The following is a 25,947-nucleotide window of genomic DNA, read 5'->3' on the forward strand; positions in this document are numbered from 1 at the left end:
ACTAGTACTCTCACTTTCAGTGGTTACCACCATTAGAGAAGGAATAACAGCCTGTATCATCAAATTACATGGGTACCTTCAGAGCGACAGCATGGTAGAAATCACTGCATTAAGCCTTAAATAATACAAACACATTACCTCACACTGATTCACTAACCCAACAATCAAATGAGATCTTCAGCAGTCACTGATGAGCACACAGTGTACTTCAGGAGTCTCTCTCTGTGCGCACAAAACGGTTTTAAGACAATTGTGCCCCCTCAACAGTAGGCCACTGCATGTCAGCCTAGTCCTTTGGGCTGCTTTAATTTATGTTGATTATGTATGGTAACAAGGAGCCACTCCAATGTTTGGGGATTACTAGTGCACTGGAACCCTCCATCGCACCATGCCTTCTCTCTCCAGGCCACAGTCTTGATGCCAGCCACATAGTGGGTGGATTTGCTATCTGCCACCAGATTTGTGGCCACTTTGCACTCTCAGAACTGTACAAAGCCATCATAATACAGGGGAGAATCTAAGCTAATGTATGTAAATTTCTGTGTTTAAACAATTCCATCACCATTTGCATATTCTTTGCCCCTCTTTTCTATGATAAAATGATGAAAAGCAAAGGTAGGGTCATAAACTGACATCACTTATTGCAGCATATATTTTACCAGATTTTGATATATATACTTGTACTATACACATTATAATGTAATGTTTTATTAAATATATGTTACAAGATTTACAGTCTTGGAATACAATATGGCAAAGTGTTTTAAAAGAAATGTTTATGGAAATCATTTTTATAACAGTACTGAAAGACAAAATTATCACAGCATTTAAATATAAAGTATAAAAGGCACACTTCCTATCAAAGAAATAAGGCAATTAACTAGTTGTAAACAAAATTCAGTCTAAATCAAAACTTAAAATCACATTAATTTCTTTGTGATTTTTGCCACCTGAGTTTTCTGTCAACTTCATCTTGAGTTTTTACGTCTACCCAGAGGCATTGCTATCTTCATATTATGAAAAAGGTTTTTTTTATTTTTTAATTCTTTAAAACCTAGAACTAGTGGAGAAAAATCCTTTAACAGTCACATTGTAAACTTTGCATCATAGATAGGTAGGTAAGATTAAAAGAAAATGCTACCTGTAAAACTGAACAGAGTCTAGTTTCTAATCTTGACTCTAAAGTGAAAATAGGTAAAGATGAAACAAACAGTACTTCATTTCATAATATACTTCAGTTTCTCCATAGTTGAAATTCATGGGAAAAGTGCAGCCTGTTTCTTCATGTTTATACCACTGTTATATCATGAATCTTGTATGCGAGGTCATACTATAAAAAAGAGAATACCATTAATTTATATGCAGTGCTAGGATATTTGATCATCACTTAAGTAAATTTGTAGTTAAGATAAACACCATTAGGTTCATCCTAATTATACTAAAATGCAGATCATTAGGACTGAAATCAATGGAGTTACTCCTACATTAAATCAGTGTAATGTAGTGGAGAGTAAGTCCCAATATTAATATGTTAGAATAGAAATGAGCTGTTGCAGGCACCGCCACTGCAGCTCTCATTGATTGTGGTTCCTGGCCAATGGGAGCTGCAGGAGCGGCGGTTGGGGCAGTGGCAGCGTGCAGAGCAGAGGCCCCTGGCTGCCCCTACGCGTAGGAGACGGAGAGGGGCCATGCCGCTGCTTTCGGGAGCCGCGTGGAGCGGCCCCCAACCCTGCTCCCCGGCTGGAGTGCCGCAGTGGGGCAAGCCCCAGACCTCGCTTCCCTGCAAGAGCTCGAGGGCCGGATAAAAACAGCTGGCGGGCTGGATTCGGCCCGCAGGCCGTAGTTTGCCCACCTCTGATCTAGAACCTACTCCCACTGAAGTCAGAGTTTTGCCATTGCTTCCTATGCCTATAGGATCAGACTCCTTAGTTCATCCATCAGCTAATGTAAAGTTATCTACAGCATATTTTCTAGTATTTATCTGGTCTAGTTTAAAATCACAAGCAAAGGGTCTCCCACCATCACTATTATGAAGATATTTTTGGGAAATTCAACTTAACATGTCCTTTGCTTAATTTCATTCCATCACTCCTAGTTACCAATTGTTTCACCCTACAATTATTTTTCCTCTTTTGTGTTTACAACCTTTAAGTACTTAGTTATCAAGTCCCTTCCACTGCAACTGGCTATTTAGTCATATTTATTTTGCATTCTTCATGTTTCTTTATAAATCAGCCCTTCCAATCCCTTGATTCCCCCCCCCCCCCCCCGCCTTCTGAGTACCATGTCTTTCTGGTACTGAGGTACCCAAAACTAAATAGAATATTCCAGTACTCATCTCACTAACGATGTATAAAGAGGAACTATAACCTCCCTTCGTGACATGATGCCCCAAATTGCTGTTCAAGGACACAACTCAAAACTACATTTGCTTTTTTTGGCCACCACATTAAGCTGAAAGATCATATACCTTTTATATGCTGTCTACTATCACCCCTTGCTGTATTTCAGCATAACTCATTTCCAGTAATATACAGAAGCAACTGGACAGAAGCAACTGTCCCGGAAGCATTTCATTTTGTTATTGTCTAACCTTATTTCCAAACTTATGTGCCTTTGTATTATTTCTCATTTTTACTACTGTTCATAACATGCCTCAATTCCATAGTATTTAAGTGTGCTAATTACATTTAATCTATTTCCTCTTGCAGATCATTAATGGAGATGTTGACTCAGACTGGAACCTCTGTAATACTGCACACTGTCACTTCCTATAGACCAGGGGTCGGCAACGTTTGGCACGCGGCTCGCCAGGGTAAGCACCCTGGTGGGCCGGGCCAGTTTATTTACCTGCTGATGCGGCACGTTCGGCTGATCGCGACCCCCACTGGCCGCGGTTCACTGTCCCGGGCCAATGGGGGCAGCGGGAAGCCGCGGCCAGCACATCGCTCGCCCGCGCCGCTTCTCGCCACCCCCATTGGCCCGGGACGGCGAACCACGGCCAGTGGGGTCCGCGATCGGCCGAACCTGCCGCGTCAGCAGGTAAATAAACTGGCCCGGCCCACCAGGGTGCTTACCCTGGCGAGCCGCGTGCCGAACGTTGCCGACCCCTGCTATAGACCCTTCCTTATAACTTGACACACTGCTGATTAGCATTAATCTTTGTGTAAAATACTCCAGCTACTCAATCCATGTGAAAGTGATAATCGATAACTGCATTTACTTTAGACCATCTGCCTACTAGTTTGGTAAATCTAGCTGCAAAAATGAATCTAGCTTGATCTGTCGTTGTTCTTCATAAACCCTTTCAGGTTAATGCTTGTGCATCTAGATTTTTGTCTTTATTATTTATCGCTTTAATTTAGTACGGATTAAATTTAGCGACACCATAAAGTAGTAATAGTCAGGATCATTTGTCTCATCCCTTTCCCCTTCCCCCATCATTTTGGAAGATTAGCATCATATGTGCTTCTTTCATTGTAGTAGTAGTATTTATTTGTATCCCCATTGTACTTGCCACTGTACAAACAGAAAACAAAAAGACTGTCCCTACTCAAACATATTGATCTATTTATTACTCCATGTAGCATGTGCATCCCCATACCTGTGACCACAGGAACAAAAACAATACAAAAATAAATGCAAAACCATGATTGTTACACCCATTTTTTTCCATTTTCTTTTAAATAGATTGTAAACTCTTGGGGGAAGGGACCATCTTTTTACACAGCACCTAGCACAATGAGACTCTGCTCCTACTTGAGGCCTCTAGGTGCTACCATAGTTCAAATAAGTGATAAAATAATAAGGTAATTAAAGCACACTTCCCAACAAAAAATAACCTTCCTTCTCCTGTGCCACAAAGAGGACAACTGTCACAATGTCAAACTCAGCTTCTGTCAAACAATAGGGTAGGGACGTAGATTCCAGAGTTGAGGGCCTGTGTCAGGAATGCTCTGTGCCCACTCCTCATATGAGCAAATCTAGGGCAAGTTAACAAGATATTCCCCCAGTTTCGGAAAACCTCTGTTATGTTGCACACTGTAACTGTCAGAATATTCATGATGAAAAGGCTGGTCTGGAAAAAGTATTGAGCTAAATTCAGCTCTGATGTCAACGGGTGCAGACTCCATTGACTGAAGAAGAATGACACCTACTTTTACCAGTTTAAATTAGACCCTTTGTTCCAACCCAGGCTTCCCATGCAGATGATATTTGACCCAAAAGGGCAGCTTTCACCAGAAGATGTATTTATCTGACATCCAAAAAATAAAATAAAAAACAAAACAATCACACATCTTCTCAGACATTTGGAGCAATGATCCGTTATTCAAATCTGGGTTTTCATTGGGTACACTCCAATTTTTCCAGTTCATATTAACCTGTCCAAAGTACTGTCAATCCTGAAACCCTCAAGTTTTATTTTCCCCAGTTTATCTTTCCTCTGCAGGTAAATCTCTTTAGCAAACAAAGGATAAAATATATGTCTCATTATTCCCAAGGCAACAAAATCAACAACTAACATGGGACTTCAATTCAGGAAACACAGGTGGTCTCAAGCAGCCAGTAGTAAATCAGAGTTTCTAAAAATTATAAATAATTTTCTAACACAAACAGTACTGCAACCAACAGAAGGTAACGCTATTTTGGACCTCATAATGATAAAGATGAATTAATCACTGACCTCTAAGTTACTGGTTGCCTAGGGACAAGCAATAATGACCTGATTATATTCACTATGGACAAACAAGGGACAGTCCCAATCAGTAATATATATATTTGTATACTTGGTACTTCAAAAGGGCTAACTTTCTGAAGATGAGGCAAATTGATTAGGGGGAAAAAAAACAGAAAAGTAAATTAAAATTGGGAATTCTTTAGGAAGAGTTTATTAGATGGCCACAATCAATAAAGAAAACAACTTTGGCTAAGGGCCCTTCCTGGTTAGTGGCAGAAGAGACAGCAGCAACTAGAAATAAAAACGGAAAATAGAAATCCATATTAATTAGAAGTTATGAAGTCTATAAAATTGATAAGGGAAGCTAAAGACATCAGGGGAAAAAATCCATGGCTATCAGGGCCAAGGATAATAAAGAAAGTTTACTTACCTTCCATAACCAGAGTTCTTTGAGGTGTGACGTCCTTATCTGTATTCTACTGTGAGTATGCATGCCCTCCTCATGCGCTTGAAACTGGAAGAGTAGCATCTGTTGGTCCACTCCTGTGCTCTCTATCTCCTTGTATTCTGATCCAAGGGTATATGGAGTGGTGCAGACCAACTGCCTCTCCAGTTGCTTCTGTTGCCGCGAAACAGCGATGGTGTGAAGCAGAGGGGAAAGAGAGTGTGTAGTAAAGTACAGACAGAGAGCACACATCACAAAGAACTCTGGTTATGGAAGGCAGGTAACCTCTCATCTTCAAGTGCTGGTCTCTATGTGTATTCCACTGTGGGTGACTGACAAGCACTACTCAGGATGGAGGAGGATGCGAAGATCTCTGTGATATTGATGACCACTGACCCAAAGGATGCAGCTGCTGAGAAGGCTTTCACTAAGGCAGAGTGTTGTGTGAAGGTACGAATAGAACACCAAATGACTGCTTTATTCATGTCAAGGCATAGCACTTCCCAAAGCGAAGCTACTGAAAGAGACTTTGCTCTGGTGGAGTGGGCCTTCACTCCGTAAGGTGGAGGAGCATCTGGTAACTGAGCAGATACAGCCAGAGATCCACTTTGATAGTCTTTGTGAAGATATTGCTTGGCCTTTCATGTGTTCCACAAGGGCTACAAAACTGATCTCCTAAAGGATTTTGTTCTCTGTATTCCCAGGTGAACAGCTGACAAAGTAACGTGATGACAAAGATACCAGTCCCATAGGTGGACTGCCTCTGTGCAAAAGGGTGACCTTGCTCCCACTGCTTGTTGATGTAGAACACAGTTCTCACATTGTATGACATAAGCTGAATAAGTTGCAAGTGAATGAATGGTAAGAATCTTTTGCTGGCTTCTTGAACTGCTCTGAGTTCCAGGAGATCCACTTATACCCTGGACTCTTGAGGAGTCCATGTTCCCCGAGCTGTGTTTGGCCAGATGAATGCTCTAGCCTACAAGGGAGACATCTGTAATTAACATCTTTTGAGGAGGTGCAGCAAATGGTACTCTTACACACACATGTTCTCTGTCCTGCCCCCCAACCTAGAGAGTCTCACTGTAGGAGGGAACAGTACTCTTTTTTCTATATTGTGCCTGATACATATACTGATCAAAGCCAAGCTTGTAGATGGTACAGCTGGAGTCATCCTTCAGGTCAAGATCCATTTATCATTTGTGTCTGTTTAGGGATGAGATTATCAATACCAGGATGACCATCCTGAATTTTTATTTTAGGATAGTGACATTGAAGTGTCATCTCCATCCCCTTTCTTCTTAGGGAATCGAAAAATATTTGGAATAAAATCCCTTTCCACCTCAGCATTAGGATATAGGTTCTATAGTTCCTGGTAGAAGTAGGGAGTCTATCTCCTGTAAGAGTATCCTTTCATGAGAGCAGTCCCTGGAAAGGAATGAGAAAGGGGGGTTTGGAAGGGAAGAGGGGAACTCTATGGTACAGCCAAAGTGGATAGTATCAGGAATCTGTTTGTAATCATCTACCATATATGAGAAAACTGGGCTAGGCACCCACCAAATCAGAACTTGGAGGAGGGAGAACCTGGCACCTGGGTAGGTTAGTGGTTCTCACAGATCCCACCAAAAGCACTTCTTGGCAGGTGTTGCTCCTGGAAAGAAGAGGCAGAAGGAGCATTATGTTTATTTCATTGCATCCTCTGACACTTTTGCAGCAGTTCATAAGCTCTCTGGTGAAAGAAAGGTTGCCTCGTGTACTTCCTCAGCTGAGGTCTATATCCCCAAGGAACGGAGGGTTGGCCTTTAGTATTTTAATGAGTGCAAGGCCTTGTTCAGTCAAAAGATTGATAAGTTGTTTCCCTTGAAGGGCAAATCTTCCACAGTGGACTTTATTTCCTTGGGGGAAACAGTGCTGGCCGGCATGCTCCTTGACTCAGCCCATTGTACAAGAGTCTGCCTAGCCTGGATCTGACTGGGGACTCCTAGCCTCCTCCACAAAGTGTTTCCTAAGCCTGAACTCCCCGAATTGATAGGTTTGTGACAAAAAGGAGTGGCTGATACTGCACTGAGTGTAGATACGAGCTTTTCCGAGGCAGTACAGGCACCTCTAGTACTCATCGCTGACTGGGAAAGGGAGGAGGGAGCAGAGGGGTGGGGGGCATTAATTTACTAAGAAAGTTTTAATCAACTTTTGTAGACAGTTCTCCAATATTTACAGATTTTTATATAAATGTTATATAATACTTACAAAAACAGAGTCTAGGATCAGTTGTGAACACTGGAGGGCTTCATCCCAGACCATGTGACAGTAAGAAGGAACTGGAGAGACGGTCAGTCTCCATGGCCCCTTATACTCTTGGATCAGAACACAAGAAAGAGTGCAGGTATGGACCAATAGACTCTAGTAGCAGGAACCTTCTGGTCTCAGGCACATTTGTATCCTCTGTGGAATACTCATAGGGACTAGCACTCAAAGAAGGGGTGAGTTTGTTTGTACAGTATATTAGGAACAACAACAACAAAAATCACAGCAATGGTATAGGCCCATTACTAAATGGAATGGCAAAACTGTTAAATAGTGATGCAGAAAAGGCAGAAGTGTTCAATTAATATTTCAGTTTTGTATTTGGAAAGAAGGATGATGTACTGGTATTGCACATGATGAAGAAATACTTTCCAGACCATTAGTAACTAAGGACGTTATGCAATGTGTAGTAGGGATAAACATTTTTGAATCAACAGACCTGGATATCTTGCACAAAGAATCCTAAATGAGTTGGCTGAGGAGATCTCTGGTCTACTGATGTTAATTTTTAATAAATCTTGGAATACCAGGGAAATTCTAGAAGACTAGAAGCATGCTAATATTTATTGAGGATATATAGGCCAGTTAGCCTGACGTCAATCCTGGGCAAAACAATGGAAAAGCTGATACAGGATTCAATTGATAAAGAACTAAAGAATAGGAGTATAATTAATGCTGATCAACATGGTTTTGTGAAAAGAGTTAGTCAAACTATCATGATTTCACCTTCTTTGGTGAGATTACCAGTTTGGATGACAAAGATAACTGTGTAGGATATAATACTTTGGCTTAGTATTCTGCATGACATTGATTTAAAAATTGGCACTATACAATATCAATAAAGCATGTGTTAAATGGACTAAAATGACAGATCTCAAAATGTAGCAATCAATGGGGAATCATCATCAAGTGGGGATGTTTCTAATGGGGTTTTTGCAGGACTTGGCACTGAGCCTGATACTATTCAACATTTTCATCAGTGTTCTGGAATACATCTGCAAGATATGTTCAGCCAAACACAATTTATGCTTTTGTCAAACACGAGTTATTGGGCTCAATACAGAGGTAACTGCGTAAAATGTAATGCCCTGTGACATACAGGTCAGACTAAATAGTCCCTTCTGACCTTAACTCTACAAATCTGAACCAGCATTCATACTGATGAATATTTATCTAGTTCTTTATAACAACAAATTTACAGCTAGCTTAAATCAGAGCATTTTGGAAGCTTTGTGGGACTAAAAACAATTGAAAACACCTAGACCTTATGTGGCATCGTTATGTCTCTCAAGTGCATATTGATCAGACATTGAGTATGAGGTGGGATTTCAGAACATGGAATCCATTGCGCACAAGCACTCTGCTGTGCCTAGGCAGAGCTTCATTGATTTCAGTGGGGCTCCATGCAGTTACAGCAGTCTCCCATTTGCCTACCAAATTACAGGACTGGAACGCAAGGTAGGTATTAAAGTGGCTTAACAAAGATATAGGATGCTGTCTGAATAAAATTCATGTGCGCGCTGAAACGACCCCATTTTCATTGTCAGTAAGTTACCCCTTATGCCTGTTCTGAGTGCTGACTAAACTCCTACGCTAACCAGATATAACCAGACACAGGGGAATAATGGAAATTCAGCAAGCCACTAAGTGGGGAAAGGCATGAGTTTTTTTCCCAATTCTTGATCTTAGCAGCAAAAAATTCTAGTGGACTTTATGACAAATGCCAGCTAAAAAGAGCATGTCCGTGGCTTTTACATATATATATATATATTTCATAAAAAAACAAAGCTTAAATGTGCTAAAAAAATCCTTTGATGTATATTACATATGTATTCAGTCCTGATCAACACAACGATTGAGCATAAAAGAAACACAAGGAAAAGAATTTACTTCAACTGATATCTAACTTTAAGATTTACAAATTAACTAATTGGAATCTATTGTCAGTTTCTCAGCTAACTAGACAGCTTCACCCTCTCATCTTTAAAAAAAAATTGTTGTTGAAATAATGTGCAGTCTTGATGTCTCTGTAAACTGAGAGAGAGATCTGGCATGATCAGACTCTACTGTCGCCATACAAGAAAAATGTACTTTCATTTTCCTAAGTACACCCATCTCATCAGATACATTAAGACCTGTCTTAGGAATTTACATCTCCCCTGGAAGAGCAGTGAACCAGGAAACATTATTTTCAGGGACCTTAGATGGCTTCAGCTGCATTGAGGACAGCTGATATTTCAATGTCTTAGTGCAATACATTTCTTCAATATAAAAGTGTAGAGCCGCTCTCTTGGAGTTAATTAGTTTTCAGTTAAATTCAGGTTCAACTTTAATAAGATCCTTATTATATTTGCATCCACACAGTCAACTTCTATGTGCTTTTCAGAACTATTTTTTCATTGCAACTCTTTAATTTACACTTCCGAATATTTTATGTAATGGTATGGTGCACACCTGCCTAAAGGCTTCCTAAGTTTAAAAAGTCTGTAAATAGTTCTTATAACAGTTAAACCAGATCAAAAAAGAAAGCTTATATACCAAGCTATACATTTCCTTTAAATTATCTTCATATAATTCAGCTTTCCTTCCAGAGTTTATGCAGAAAGGTCAATTTATTGCTCTTTTTACTCTATTTTTTCATTTTTTTTTCAGGGTTATAATTTGCAGTAGGATACATAATTTTCTGGAATCGGAGAAGTTAGGCTAAATTCTTTTTGCTTTACCATACAGCATATAACAATATTTAAAATGCTTTACTATGAATTAACAAATTATAGCAAGTCACAAGCAAATGTGTGGTATGGGTGAAGCACTGTTTAAAAAAACAAAAACACATGAAGACAATCAGAAATCATTGGCCACAAGAGGGCATCCAATATTCTCTTACCAAACCATATTTCATATTAGCATATTTCAATTTCAAGCACTGTGATGTTTTAACATATTGGGGGAGGAGAGGGGTTGGAGGGCGGGAGACAGAGGGATTATTTGGGATTGTAGCATTTTTCAGGATGTCTCTTCTTTTTACATGGTTTTGACTAATGGTCTCATTTTATTTTATTAACTATACCTAGGGAATTGTGAATTATAAAGGTTATTAAGGTACCAAGTAAGGGGCCTGAGCCAAAGCCCACTGAAGGCAGAAGGGACACTTTCCATAGACTTCAGATCAGGTCCTGAAAGTTCTGCTTAATCAATCATTTTTGTCTTATTGTTATATGTGTGTGTGTGTGTGTGTGTGTGTGTGTGTGTGTGTGTATATACACACACACACAAATGTTTTGGTGAATGTGCAGAAATAATGAATAATTTAGACATTCACATTATAACAATTCATTCATTTTTAAAATAATCATGTATAATCATTTTAAGAGGGTTTTTTTTTGTCATACTATACTATGAATGACTACACAGAAATAAATTGTGTGTTATTGTCAAACACTGTCCGGATAAATACAATTATTTAAAAAGCATGAAAATTGTTATATTGTGCTAAATCAGTCTAGCCAACAGACAGAGCATTATGATCCAATGCCAATAGAATAAAAGAAGGCTAGTTTATGATCTCCAGAACACTTCTTCTACCTGCCTGTGAATACATCTGTAGGTAACTTAGTTGGAAGCCAAAAAAGTGTTGCAACCTATTTACAAACTATTTAAAATGTTCCGATACTATAAAATACTCATTTCACATCATATTTAATGACCATTCTAATTTATATTATTTGTACTTTATTCAAAGGGACACTGGACTTGAAAAAACATGGTTCTGGCTGAAAATGTCATACATACTATAGGTGAGGGAATATCTTTTATTGGACCAACTTCCTTTGCTGAGACACAAGCTTTCGAGCCACACACAGCTCTTCTTCAGGTCTGGGCAGAGTTCTCTCCCCCCCCCCTTCTATAGGGGTCAGGCTGTGATACAGAGACCTCCTTGACAAAGGGTTACCTTTGTCAACAACTCTCACCTTCGGCCTGACAAACACATTACATCAGACCTGAAGAGCAGCTGTGTGTGGCTTGAAAGTGTGACTCTCTCACCAACAGAAGTTGGTCCAATAAAAGATACTACCAAACCCAACTGGTCTCTCTAATCTCCAGGGACCGACACAGCTACAACAACACTGCATACATACTATAGTCAAGGTAACACGACTGACATAGCTGAAATAAGTCCGTGGAGGGAAAAATCTATTTATTCAATTTGCTAAATGGGTCTCACAGCACTCCATGTATAGCCAGTCAGCTAGGCTCCAATCCTACAACTTGTTTTGCAGGCAGGCAGACACTACTGCCTGAGCGGAGTCCCAGGGAAGTCAGTGGAACTCTGAATAGGGGCAGGAGACCATGAGCATGAAGTTCAGCACTAGTTAATTCCTTCCTTGAAAAGAGCTTTTTAAAATATCAGAGAAACAAAATATAAACAAAACAAAACCAACCCACATTATAAAAAAATTGGTCATACTTTATATTAAGGTTCTGTTTGTAAATGATTAATAGAAGTTATAAAGCTTTTAGAGACATGAGCAGTATGTGTTACAGATTCTAGGTACATCAGCAGAAGATGTTATAAATGGTTATAAGCCATTATCATAAGTAATCTGTTAACCCAGCTGGACACTAATAACTGAATGACCATTTTAAAAAAACTTCTAATTATTTATTAACCTTTTTAAAAACAATTGATAAGACTAGCAAAACAACTTTATTTATTCCCTAAAAAAAGGACGTGTTATTTAAAACATTCTCTGCTAGAAACTAGGATTTTTTAGTCTCATTCTTTAAAAAACAAAACAACAAAACAAAAACAAACAAACCTGACAGAGTCCCTTTAAAAGACACTCAAGTACAATTTGTCTGAACATTTAGATTTTGATTTTATAAAATGCACCCACAATTACAAAAAGCATCAACGTGCATATACACAAGTTAATATGACTTTAAAATAAAAGTAATACAATCTAGAACTTCCCACAAATGCAGTGTTTGGAACCCAGATATTGCACCATTGTGTTAGTGCATGCAAACCAGAAAGTAAACTAGACTAAAAATTAAAATTATCTAGTCTAAATTATTTTCACTGACTAAAGCTAAGAAAGGCAACTAGTAAACAAAGCATAAATAGAGAACACTAAATCAGTTTTTTAAAATTCAGTTTAATAATCTGAAGTGGTCTATTTGTTACAGATGGAAATGTGTTTAATTATTTAGCCAGTGTCCTTTAACAGGGGGTGGGGGAAAAAGAGATAATTATTGGGAACATGAATATGAATGAACATGAATGACTAATACTGCACTGACAAGCACAGAGGTCAAATGACTGGTTAATATTTTGAGATCATACTAAAGACAGAGCCCTGCCATATTATTTGTAAAGAACCATGAACCTTCCTGGTACTGTATAAATAATATTTAAGAGCCACAAGTAAAGCAATGAAATAACATCCCTTCATTGGTGATAGTGGGAGATGCAAAATTGTTTGGGAAAAGGTTGCTTTAGGAGAGTTTCTTGTGGCTGTCTATGAAGGGAAATGGGGTGCTGACCACTTATAATGGGGCAGGATTTAGCAGTCAGGAGTGCTGGGTTGGGAATGCTTGTCACCAGAGGATACCTGTTCAATATCTTTCTCCTGTAGCCTGACCATCCAATAGCCTTCTATATTACCCATCTTCTAAAACAAGTCCAATTTCCATGATCCCACCTCTTTGCAGGTTACCTTTAAACATTATTAACATAAATTAAAGATCACATTCTTGTTGTCTTTAACAGTGTCCTAGCTTTGAGACATCCTGGTGTATTAATACATACTGTTGCCACCCTCCCAACCTTAAACTGAGGATGGACAAAGCAACGCTTTGTGATAGTTATTAGATCAACAGGGGCACCAGTTCAGAAGTGGCCATATCCTTGTGTGTTTAAATTATACTTCTACAATGCATAACATGCGGAGAAGTGTAATGAGGTCAAGGAAAAGAATCAAAAAAGAGAAGCTTGGGCTCATTAGTACCCCCCTTTTTAAAAAATAAATAAAATAAAATGGGTGATTTCATCCTTGTTGTTTTATATTCATGGTGGTTCATCTGAGACTGCCGCCTTTCATTTTTATTGAAGGAAAACTATAGTGCATGGATAAAGGGCATAAACATTAATATATTTTAAAACCAAGCTTTTGCATCATCTTACTAAGTTATTTTATATTCTGGAAGAAATATTTCTGCTTTCAGCAGTTATGGGATTACTAGTGATGGGAAAGGGCATCCTATTTACTCACATAAAATGTACAGTGCTGGCAGCCACAACATAAGCTTTTGACAGCACTCCGCAAACCACCAGCTGTGTCCCAAAGATGTCATCTTGTTTAAGTCAAAATTCAGTTTAGTTACTAGCCTCATCTCGTACAATCCTCACTGTAGACATAGCTATGCTCAAAGAACAGTGCTTCTGTTGCCATAGACAATGTCATTTGGGAAGGTGATGTTACTATGCTGATAGAAACATAACATATGTAACACAACTAATACACTATGCAGTTTAAACAAAGTCCCCATCTTAGTGGTCTTGACATCATGCAAGTTTAGTGGATACACTAGTGTTCTGAAACTGTTCTACCAATTTCTTAAGACAATTTGCAAAAAAGGTTCTTACTTTGTTCAAATGTATCCAACCTTGAGATTTAGTTTATTAATCTGTTCCACAGAACACTCAGGCCCAGCTAGTGGTTGCTGTCACTGAACTCCAGTAATTATGTACTTTAATATTGTTGGCTGGAGATTCATAAAATATTATACATTTTAGCCCTGATTACCTTTCTCCTAGTCTTCCATCCCAACATAACTGATATAAGTAGAGGTGGCACTCACTAGATTTGTCAATACAAGGTTGGAAGCAGGGATTTTGTCACCAAACTTATTTCACTCACTGGTTGATGGATCCTAATTGAGGTGTCCAGAAAACCTTGTCTATTAAGACAGGCTTTTGCACAAAGAATTAGTTTATGGGAATGGGAGTGTGGTGGTGGTATTATTTGCTAGGGAGCTTGCAGTTTGTTTTAGCAGAGCCTGAGCCAATTTTGATTTAACTTATGGTTCTAAGTATGTTATATAAATTAAAAATAAATAAAATTTTGGAAAAAATCACAGCTTCTGGCACGTAGACATTTCTATTTTTTCCTTTATTGAACTCCTGCTTTTCCTAGAAATCGAGATTTTCCCTTCCTGTAATAAAAGTTTCTGCCACAAGGTAGTTGGCAGTCTCTAGACCAGGAGTCGGCAACGTTTGGCACGCGGCTCGCCAGGGTAAGCACCCTGGCGGGCCGGGCCAGTTTTATTTACCTGCTAACGCGGCAGGTTCGGCCGATCGCGGCCCCCACTGGCCGCGGTTCGCCATCCCGGGCCAATGGGGGCAGCAAGAAGCCACGGCCAGCACATTGCTTGCCCGCGCCGCTTCTCGCCGCCCCCATTGGCCCGGGACAGTGAACCGCGGCCAGAGGGGGCCGCAATCGGCCAAACCTGCCGCGTCAGCAGGTAAATAAACTGGCCCGGCCCGCCAGGGTGCTTACCCTGGCGAGCCGCGTGCCAAACGTTGCCGACCCCTGCTCTAGACCATTGGACTTTCCTCTCTTTGAGATTGCTAGTGACCAATCAATTTATAACAGCTTATCCTCCTTACTCAGCAACACTATCTACAGGCTGCTTTTGCACACTTTCTTTAGGTGGATTATTCCCTAGCCTTTAAAGATGCTTATGGAAACAATTAGATAAGGGCAAACCTAAAGTGACTAAAATGTTTTCTAAAATAGCAAGTCTAATAACTAATTAATTATCAGCACTAATGTAATTAAGGTCTGGAAGAATCCCAAATAGTCAAATGCTTCTTCACAAAAACCCAATTTACCAGTACAGAATCTCTTTCTGTTCCTACTCATTTGACAATCTGGATCAATCAGATATAAAGAGTGCACAGTGACTCCCTAGTTCTGGTGGTCAAGATGCTCCTTCTAAGGACAGTAGCTGCCAAAGCTGACACAACAAATCTGTAGTGGCATATAGGTACGTAAGGATCATCATTTGGCAGCTTTACACAAGTCCCTTGCTGAAGCCCTTTTCCTTTCAACCATGGGATAGTTCATGGATCTAGTACAGTGGGCTATAAATGGCTCAGGGGAAGAAGACTATGCAGCGTTATGTGGAAACACAGGACTTTTAGCCATCTAGCTCTAGTGGATCTGGACTCCACCCCCTCCCTTTGAAGTCCTGAAGTGGGGACAAGAGTGATGAAAACTGGACCAGGGGGAGGGTCGGGTGGGACCCCGCCCGGGGGAAAGTAAAACATAGCATAGCTCAGGTGATCTTATGAAAGACTGCCTGTCCTGAAAAGGGAAGAGGAATGCGAGTTTCAGCTTCTAACATTGGCTGCCCAGTGAGGACTCAGTCAGAGGGGGATGTATTAGTCACCAAAACTGAGAAGCCAGGGTACTCAGAGACCGAGGTACTCAGAAATTTCAAGGCTGCTTCCACTGCCACGGAAGAGGCCTTTATGCTCAGAGAGGAGGCAGACTAAGTTTGGGTCTGCTGTACTCTGTCTCAAGGAAGAGCAAAAATGGACATCACAATTGCCACTGAAGAAATTTGGGCACTGCCATACCTGTGCATCTTCTGCCTGTCCGTCTCGTTGCTTGCTTTATGAAGAACTAGAAGGTGTTTGCCTGGAGTTGAGGCAGAAGATTAACTGACAATAACACAGCATCCAGAGTGAAGGAAATGCAGCTGGTCAGGAAAAAAAAAATCTTGTAAGTGTGGACTGCTCCCTCTTCCTTCTAGGTTGAGGGAAACCATTTGATCCAGATTGTTAAATGAGTGTCAGCAATCTTTCATTTCTATTGCAGGATATGTATTCTAGAATTGTTAATCTCACTGGACCTTTTTTCTGATTGCTCCTCCTTTCAGGCATTACTTTTTCCAGAGGTATTCCTCATCCCCAACTGAAGAAACTGAGCACTTTGGAGATGGCTCATGACACTTGGTAAGGGATATACTGTCTAGCCTGTTTATGAACATTTTAAAATCAGATCAGTTTTTCTTCAATTGAAACTTGTTAGATTTAGAATGCTGATCTCTTAGTTTCCTTGCATTCTGCCTTAAGTTTACTGCTTATTTTAATTTCCGGGCTATATTAAAATAAAACTCCTCTGTACTGAAAGAAAAGCGAAGGACAACTATATAGGGGAGAAACAGTTATTGTCATTACAGGTTTTTCATTAGTGTGCTCACTTCTTAAGCTCCATTGATCAACCATTAATTATATATATATTGAAGCAACGTTCAAAATGTGCTTGGCACTGTACAGATTTAATTAAACATGCATTACCATATGTAGACATGTATCTCTTTCAGAGTATTTTCAGACTGTAAAAAAATCAGTTATGTATGTATGTTACTTCCTTAAGCCTTTAGTGGTATTCATGCCTATTATAAATACATATCCAGTGCTCATATGCCTAGAACAATTTTTAATTACACAAATTTAACTTAGATAAATGTATAGAAATCAATGAAATTTTAAATTCAAAATTTGAGGAACTGAATACCACTAGAAATACTGTACACATGCACTAAGGATTTGCCACGTTTACAGGCTTCAGACCAAGATTATCATATAAACATATTAATAAAATACTTTAAACAACACTTAAAATGAGCAACTTGAGGAGATTACTTCGACCTGTAGGAAACCTTATTGTAACAGAATGTGTTTGACTGGTTAAAGGGAAAATGACAGGGAATAGCACTCACTTGGACATCTACAATAATAATGGTTAAGTTCCTGGGGGAACAACTTTATATTCAAATATTTTATTCCTGCAATGGAAAGTGGATAATCAACCCAACTGAAAAATCATAAGCTATAATCTATATTGTAATGAGTAATCAAGTTACAGAATCTGAAGGTGCATGCCTATATCCACAGAAAAGTTTAAAATATCCAGTTTTAACTGGTAGTTTTCATTCAATTTGAAAGCGGTAACAAAAGGAGGAATAAGAAAGAACAAGATGAGCACCAGTGTGGTAGGGACAGTCACGTTTATTAGTACACTTAAAAGAGTACAAGAGGAAGAGAAAACTAAAGACACAAACAAGCTCTGCTTTAGAATAAAGACAGACTACTGTTTTCTCTAACAGATTTATTTCAAAAAGTACACAAGTCTGTCATGAAACTACAGCATTTTTGTATTTTTTATTTTTTTTTATTTTTTACAAATGGACTCCTACAAATTTCAATGCTTCTACTTTAAATTCTTAAAAATTAAATATAAAACCTCATGCTGAAATTCATACCAATATCAAATACTATGCTTTGTGCACGTGAAGTACTGAATACCTTTTCCAGTTGCAGACATTTACTCCGTTAGGCAGTATTGCTTTAGTATAATTAAGTTGAAATGTACCACAACATTGAGAAGCCCAAAGGCCCTATAAACACTTAATGCAGTGTTTCAGTAGAGTTTAAGTGATACAATGAACCTAATGTGGACTTTCCTCCTACATGGCAAGAGTACAAAGAACAAAAGTCTGCCATGAAAACTACTGTCTATACTGTTGGCTTCCTTTATTGCAGAAAAGCCCTGATTTACAGAGAGATATTTTAAACACATCTTTAACACTTAGCTGTATTGTTACTAAACAAGAGGTATGAGGACATTTAATCTGACATGTAACAATATACTACACAACATTAGATTAAATGTGTACTTTTATATGTTTCTGAATAGGCAAAATACCACAGTTAATGGCATTTACAAAAATATGATGGATATTTATTTTGCTGAACTGGAACAAGGCATTTTTAACGCACTAAACGCTTAAAAAATTTACTCATGAAATTTCAGTGTAAAATAACGCCTCACAAAAACATCTGTAAATATCTGTTTCAGAAAGTTTATTAAAAGGAAGTTTTTGATATCTGGTCTAATGTAGTGTTTTTTCAAATTACATAAGGCTGTCACACTTTATTCATCCCAAAATAAATCAGAGTATGCCCCATTGACAATGGAAAAGTAAATTTTCAGTCATCCAATTAACTACTTATTACTTCTTCAGTTCATTTAGATTTAATATTTACAAAAGAGTTTATCTTCAACTATAAGACTGCGTGAATGAGGCATTGAGGATGGTGTGTTCTAATCGGTGAACTAGCTGTCCTTGCTTCCTATAAGATTTTTCCTTAGAAGTCTTATCTGTAACAATTAACACTCTAATTGGGGGTGGGTGGGGGGGGGAGGAAGAGTACTGGGACAAGCTATTTGGTCCCATCCATTCCATTTCTAAATAGACAATACATTGTTAATCTGGTATCTGCTTTAAGTAAATTAGATGTCTGAATTTAAAGAAAAAAACAATTTACTAAAATATTTATTTTGTGATATTAATCAGATTTATAGTAATAATAAAGTGGCCTTCATAATAATGCTTTGTCCATTCAATAGGCCTGGATGTTAGGTACTTGAGACAAAGTCTATCCCAAGTAGGTAGTCCTATGTATTTCAGAGGACAGTGTCAGTTCCTGTTACTTTATCTTCCATGCAATTTCATAAACAGACATTGTCAAGGCTGCAAGGCCTAAAAGCTATGCTGTGAGGGCACATCATGCTGTCCTTTCACTCTATCACTTATTCCTTTCTTGTGAGCTGACTGGGCATTAAATATGCACAAATGCAGCTACACCTGCTTTAGTGTAATACATTTATGTTCTTCAGTTCTTGCCTGTTTACCTGACAGGAGTATGGAGTATTGGACAATACAATGAGAGCCCATCTCACAAACATATCCACAGATGGATTAATCAAGCACTTTAGACAGTTAGCTAGTTGCCCAGTCCTACTGCTGGCTTTTAATCTGTGCTTTACATCCTGTTTTGCGCAGCAGATCAGTTTTCAAGATTGACATAACATTTTTAAAATAATAAATAGCTTACTTTAGGGGTAGGTAAAATAGTTGGTGTATCAATATATCATTCAACTGTGACAGTCTCTCTTCTGTGTTTATAACTGGATATGGGAAGGGATTGTCTTCGTTCCCTACACCAGAGGTTCTCAAACTTCATTCCACTTCGACACCCTTCCGACAACAAAAATGACTATGGGGGAGTGGGGGTGGGGTGGAGAAAAGACCCAAAGCCTGAGTCTGCCCAAGCCCCGCTGCCCCACCGCCCTGGCTGGGGAGGGGGCAAGCTTCAGCCCCAGGCAGGAGGCCTGTAACCTGAGCCCCGCTGCCCAGGGTTGAAGCCCTCTGGCTTCGGCTTTGGCCTGGGTGGTGAGGCACAGGCTTCGGCCATGGCCCCCAGCAAGTCTAAGACAGCCCTGGGAACCCCACTGGGCTCGTGACCTACTTTGAGGTCCCCATCCACAGTTTGAGAACCGCTGCCCTACACTTTCAAAAATTCCTTAAAATTAAGCTTTTTATTAAATTTTTTATTTTTTTAAAGACTTTTGTATTCATGTGTCTGGAAAATAACTACAAAGTATCACGTCTCACATGTGAGGGTTCTAATCATCTAATCTGGTACTACAATGAAAGTGAATGTTTTCAGGAACATAACATTCACTAGCTTGTAAAGAGAAGTTTAAGCAAAACTGAAGCGCTTTGAAATACAGAACATTATGCAGAGTTACTTAAGCCACATCCAAAATATTGGCAGGAAGAGGTACAAATATAAAAAGTATGTAAGAAGAAATCAGGTCACAGTGTTGTGAAGTCTGTACCTTCATGTTTAAGAAGCACCTTTCAAAAAAAAGTAATTTAGGCACCAGAAATTTCTTTAAAAAACTTAAGTTACAATCAGGCATAAAAGTTTATTGGAAAGGCACAGATGAAAGATAAAAGTATCTTAGTTCTAACAGTATCTGATTACAAACTAAAAAAGATGTCCCAAAATGTGGAAAGTTTTATACATATCTAAAATACTTAATATCTACTTCATTCTCTAAATTCAGAATGAAAAGGGTTTATATACTCTACATAATAATCCAGATCAAAAATTGTGTACCTACCTACAACTAGGACAAACATCTAAGAGCAAGCTGAATAATTTCACAGACCTAGTCAGCTATAGAAAAAACAGACACCATAGCCTAAAGCTTCCCTAAACTCTTGAGAAAACCTTTTGTCTCACACCATTGTAATACAGATATACCTAGTATCTTTCACACAGGCAGTTCAGACATTTAGCTTAAATAAGATCAGTGTTGCACTCAATCTTCCTTTTCAGTTTGAAGAATATTTGGCAGTTTAATATCCACTATTGACATTTTAAATTTACAAAATTCTTTTTTCTGAAAAAAATCACTTTCACAAAGACTCAAACTGATGCAAAATTCAAATACACTATCCACAACAACCCAACAGCTATCACAAGATATCAACAGTACTTTAATAAGTCTGAAACTAGTACAGAAACCACACTGGAAAGCTTTTTTAAAAAAAATTCAACAAAACAATCAATTTTAGTTCTATATCTACAATTTTGGATAACCACAGTGCATGAAGAAGAGAAACTATTTGAAATTCTATTTTTGTTATGAGAAAGTAAATGGAATTAAGTGTTTGGTAACAATATTTAGAGGTTAGTTTGTTTTTAACGGGGACACCGAGGACCAAATTATTTTACCCCCTTTACTAATTCTTTGTACAAAAGCTGTTTACACAATGTCCTAAAATAGCAGACTAATATTGTACTGTGTATAAACACACACTAGGGTCAAAAATAAGTTTCCAAAATAAGTGGGCAGATTTTACCAACTCATGAGCATTCATCATTTCCCATTAAATCCAGATGGAGCTTCTGCGTGCTTACCTCTTTGGAATCAAAATATGGATTTAGAAACCTAAAGTGAGATTTATAAAACTAAAGCAAGGTTCTGAAAATCTTAACAGACAGATATCTATCCCGCATAATTTAACTATTTGTCCACAAACACATATCCATTTTTCATGGGAAAACAACAGTTGATCTGAAGTTTTGGAAGACTAGGTTCCATGAGTAACAAGTTGGTATAAACTTGATCATGTCCCTTTAATGCCAGTGAACAGTTCTGGGTTGCTTGGCATGACTATAATAAAATGCTCTTCTCTTAAAATTGGAGTCTCAAAGCTTTCATGGTCTCCCCTGCAGCATTTCCACTTGTTGCATTTAATCTCAAAATCAAGTTTATCAGTTGACTGGGTTCAATTAACTGCAACTGGTAGCCCATGATATACGAGTTCTCAGAAATTCAGAAGATGCCCCAAAAGCACATTACAAAAGTTAAAGATTTCCACAGACTTTCAGTAAAATATTTAGATCAATCATTCAAGTACTTCAGCCACTGTGGCCATTATCACAGAATGGCCAAAGGGGTCAAAATATTTAAGTCATTCCAAATTTTGAGGGTGAAGTCTCTGGAAATCTAATTTCATGGACTACAGTTGCAATGTCTTTTCACTGTCAAAAATACACAACATTGTGTTTCATATTCAGAATTCCACATCTAGCTGATATGGTGTTTCTTCATCTAAAATTCAAATACCTCCATTGTTTCATGTCTCATTAGGAACTTAAATGCTTTTGCTGAAGCATTTAATTAATATATTTGACTAACAGTTCAAAAATTAATAAGCAAAAGTGATGGCTGTTCAAACTAACTGTTCATTTTCTTCAAGAACAATTTTGTGCACTTTTTAAATGTAGGTTGGAACAAGGTTTTTATTTTTTTTTAATATTTGTAAAGAATTTTTAAAAAGCATAAATTAACACCATTCTATACTATGGACCCGTCCTTGCTTTGTGCTGGAATCATCACAGGGACAGCTCCCATTCTACTTAGATTAGGTGCAGCTACCTTTGACGGTGGAAAGCTTGGGTTTTGACCAGAAGGACGTTCAAAGTCTTCACTTGGTACTTGATTATATGGAGTCTTAGCATATCCTTCCATATTGGAGGGAGACATTGAACCCAGAGAAGAACGATTGCTGCCTATATAGCTGCGGGCTGTTGAAGTACGACTCTTTGGAGGAGGAACATCCTCTCTGAAAATAGTTAAAAATAAAAATGGTTTAAACCAAGAATGTATTGGTGTTTTGAGGGATTTGTAAAATTTCTAGTGTTTTTTTTCCTATTACAAAAATAAAAGTAGCAAAAACAGTAATACTGTTTATTACTTTAAAAAAATGTTTCAAATATTTACCACTTTCAGAATACTTTTTAAAAGAACAAAATATTGAAACATCAGAAAATAGGATTCAGGCATATTAATGTATACTACATTAAAAGTATACGGTTATAGGCTTAGCTGTCACACTGGCTTAATGTACTGGCTTAGGTTAATGCAGAATTCTAACCAGCCATAATGAATATATTACCTACGAGAAAACATTAAGAGGAAGTTATTTTCTAGTTTCAGATATTACAGTTCAAAGGGTAAAGACAATGGGCCATTGCCTACCTAATATCATGGTGCACTTCTTTTTCATATTTTTTCTCTTTACGTTTCTTACAGCAACAGAAGACGAGAAAGGCCAATAAAAAGAGCCCCAGAAGAGTTCCAATAACTGCTCCAGCAATTGTGCCAGCTGTATTTATAGCTAGAATAGATTAACACAAATTACTACGATACTGGCCTTTAACTGAATTTGCATAACTAGAGAATTCTCCTCGTACACCTTAAAATAAAAACAATGTGCCCTATACTGAGAAATATTACTGAACTGATACATGAGTACTTATACACATCTTTAAATTAAAAAAAACAACAACCTTCATTCACATGGAAAGACGGGTGAAAAGGCTGACTTGTTTATTGGAGCTGAAAGAATGCTCAATACTCAAAAATATGACAAAATTAAAAATGGTGTCAGTTACCTGTTCTACAGCATATTTCTTTTATAGATTACAAAAGAATCAAATGAGTTTATTTCTTTAACTCATTCATCAACATTTCTGATTTTGCAGAAACTACTATACAGCAAGTACTTACGAGGAGTGACATTTAGCACAACGAAACAGTCATCAGTGCCAACTCTGTTTGCAGCCACACAACTGTATGTACCAGAGTACTCCTCAGAGGCATTTTTCAGAGACAGTTCACCTGTATCTTTATCTAAAAATATTGAAGAAACTTTGGTTAAAATTTTCCATTAATGGTTATTATTCAATATTTCCAAAGGTATTAATCCATTACAACAAATTTTATTTAAAAAGTCAGTGTCTTAGTTATGTTGACATCAGTTTGAAAAAATTGAGACATTTGTCAAGCTGCAAAGAGCTGTCATATGTAATACTATCATTCTTTTCTGAATAACTGGAAGTTTATTCCATAGCATTTAATTTCAGTATTAAGGCTTGGTACTCCATACCACTAGTCTGCTGAGAATACTTCCTTGCCAAGAGTGTAAGGGATGTTTCTAACACAGGTAATCTGCGAGGCACCAGATCTTAAGACATTAAGCCTAGGCATAAAAAAAGCTTAGCATTTCAAGGTGAAATAAAAACATGAAGACAAAACCTATTATCCATCTTAAATATATTAAAATAGTAAAGGATAAACATTACTCAATAACGATGTCACCGGAAGTTCCTGTGTGCCAGTTAATTTCCTCCAGTTGTAGGATAAGAGTGGGGAGCCTTCTTGTGATACACATTTCAGGGTAAGGTCTCTTCCAGTTTCCTGTGATCCTTCAATGTAGCATTTAGTCCTTGCTGGCTTTACTAATAAATAAAGTATTATTTAAATTATTTTAAAGTCAGTTATGGTGTCCATTAATTAAGCCTTAGCAAGTATATCATTTTTCACTGCACAAAACTTGAAGTCAGCCTATGTTTTTTAACTCTTATGTTTCATACAAAGGGCAAACCAATTTTTGAGCCATTTTCAAGAAATGTTAATTATTTCTACATTTTTGTCCTCCTCCTCTCCATTCCACTGGGGGAGGAGGGGTATCAATCCTCTAATTTTTGAACACTAAATAATAAGGCTGTCAATGAATCGCAGTTAACACCTGCTATTAACTGAAAGCAAACTTAACGGTGTTAATTTTTTTTTTACACATTAATCATATACATGTGTGAGGGCGGAAGGCACCAGCAGCAGGTGGGGGCTGGAGCCCCATGCACCAAGAGAGGCTGAAGCCCCGAGCCCCCACCCCTGACCCTCTATTTGAAAATATAGAAAACCCACAAAAATGTAAATAAATGGTATTCTAGTATTGTTTAACAGTGTGATTAAAACTGCGATTAATTTTTTTAATCTCGCAATTGTTTTTAAATCGCTTGACAGCCCTACTAAACAACAATTTATCCACTTACAATTCAGTATTAGATTATGAATTTATTTTACACAAGCACTTCTCATTTTAAGTGTCAAATGTAATATGGCATGTAACAATTTGCCCTCAAGAACATATACAGCGTATAGCATCTGTACAAATTATCTTACCAAGCACAGTCAACTGTATTTTTTGGCTTTCAACTGCAGGAGCTTTCTTCACTCTGCACTGGTATGTGCCTGTGTCTGTTGACTTTAGATTCAGGATATCTATGGAGCCGTCACCAGATCTGGGATCAGGATTAGTGAACTGTACCCGTCCATTCATAGCTTCATAGTAATTATTATAAATCCTGTCTACAGAGTACATAATAATCTAAAAGGAAAAGAAAAAACAGGTATTTTCTCCAAACAAATCTGCATAGCAATTTGAATATTTCAAATGAACCACAGTTCTATTTCTTTGGAAGACACTTTTTCCATGTGTAAAAATAATTCTAACCAGAACAATAAAAAACCCACCCAATGCAATTTATCTGATGGAAAATGAATAAACTCTATTAATAGCTGTTTAAAATTGCTACATGCTAATAATTATACTGTAAACTTCTGCACGAAGGGGCTCATCTAAATTTACTGATATTGCTTCTAAAGAATGGAATGGGAAGGGGGCTAATATATTTTAAGATCTAAGAATTTCTTTTAAATATTTTCTTAGTAAAAGCTGACTTGTTTGGTTCAACACAGCATTGTCTTTATCAGTAACTGAAAAAATGAAAAATAAAATTATCCTGGAGTTATTTTCTCTTTACAACTCACTAACTTATAGTGAGCAATTACTAGTCCTTCTATATCTTAATTATGTTTATATAACTGGCATTCATTGTTTACTATTCCTGTGCATGGTGCTTCACAGACATGTAAGATCACCAGTTCCCTGACCGGAAAGAGACAAAATTCAGAGAACAAGAGGTGTTTGTGGGCAGAAAGTTTCAACATTCAGAGCTCTTACAACAGCTAGGAATTAAAAGATCTCTAAAAAGCTCTCTCTACTCACTGTTTGTTCCTTCTTTCGATTATCTAGTGGTATTAAGACCCATTCAACATCTAGTGGGCCTAGATCTTCTTGTGATTCAGTGAATGTACATAGCAATGTAACTTTCTCTCCTTGAGCTTTTTCAACCATAGGCTGGTCAGTTGAAGTTATCTTTAGGCCTTTTGTT

General features: G+C 37.9%; 1 protein-coding gene across 3 annotated transcripts; it reads right to left on the minus strand.

The window, feature by feature from the left end:
* Window positions 1-710: 710 nt before the first annotated feature.
* CXADR (CXADR Ig-like cell adhesion molecule) lies at window positions 711-25,947 on the minus strand. 3 transcript variants are annotated; one of them, XM_024203475.2, is made up of 7 exons: window positions 25,782-25,947; window positions 24,896-25,100; window positions 24,013-24,168; window positions 23,438-23,560; window positions 22,907-23,045; window positions 22,304-22,490; window positions 711-1,330 (listed from the first exon to the last, which is right to left on the minus strand). In XM_024203475.2, the coding sequence occupies exons 1-7, from the start codon at window positions 25,908-25,910 to the stop codon at window positions 1,289-1,291; spliced, it is 981 nt and encodes a 326-aa protein (XP_024059243.1). In that variant the 5' UTR covers window positions 25,911-25,947; the 3' UTR covers window positions 711-1,288. The 3 variants fall into 3 exon arrangements, with proteins under 3 accessions (XP_024059243.1, XP_024059244.1, XP_026508294.1); XM_024203476.1 differs by lacking the exon at window positions 711-1,330 and adding an exon at window positions 16,130-16,196; XM_026652509.2 differs by lacking the exon at window positions 711-1,330 and having other exon boundaries at window positions 20,636-22,490.

Source organism: Terrapene carolina, unplaced genomic scaffold (assembly GCF_002925995.2).
Source record: "Terrapene carolina triunguis isolate 2854851 unplaced genomic scaffold, T_m_triunguis-2.0 Scaffold38, whole genome shotgun sequence".
Classification (NCBI taxonomy): Eukaryota; Metazoa; Chordata; order Testudines; family Emydidae; genus Terrapene; species Terrapene triunguis.

Excerpts from the sequence above, each read along its gene's own strand:
- CXADR (XM_026652509.2), bottom strand. The coding sequence starts at position 25,910 with ATGGTTGAAAAAGCTCAAGGAGAGAAAGTTACATTGCTATGTACATTC. Across the intron at positions 25,101-25,781 it reads ATCGAAAGAAGGAACAAACA|ATTATTATGTACTCTGTAGA; the intron begins GTGAGTAGAGAG and ends TTTTCCTTTTAG. Across the intron at positions 22,491-22,906 it reads GAAGTGCACCATGATATTAG|AGAGGATGTTCCTCCTCCAA; the intron begins GTAGGCAATGGC and ends AACTATTTTCAG.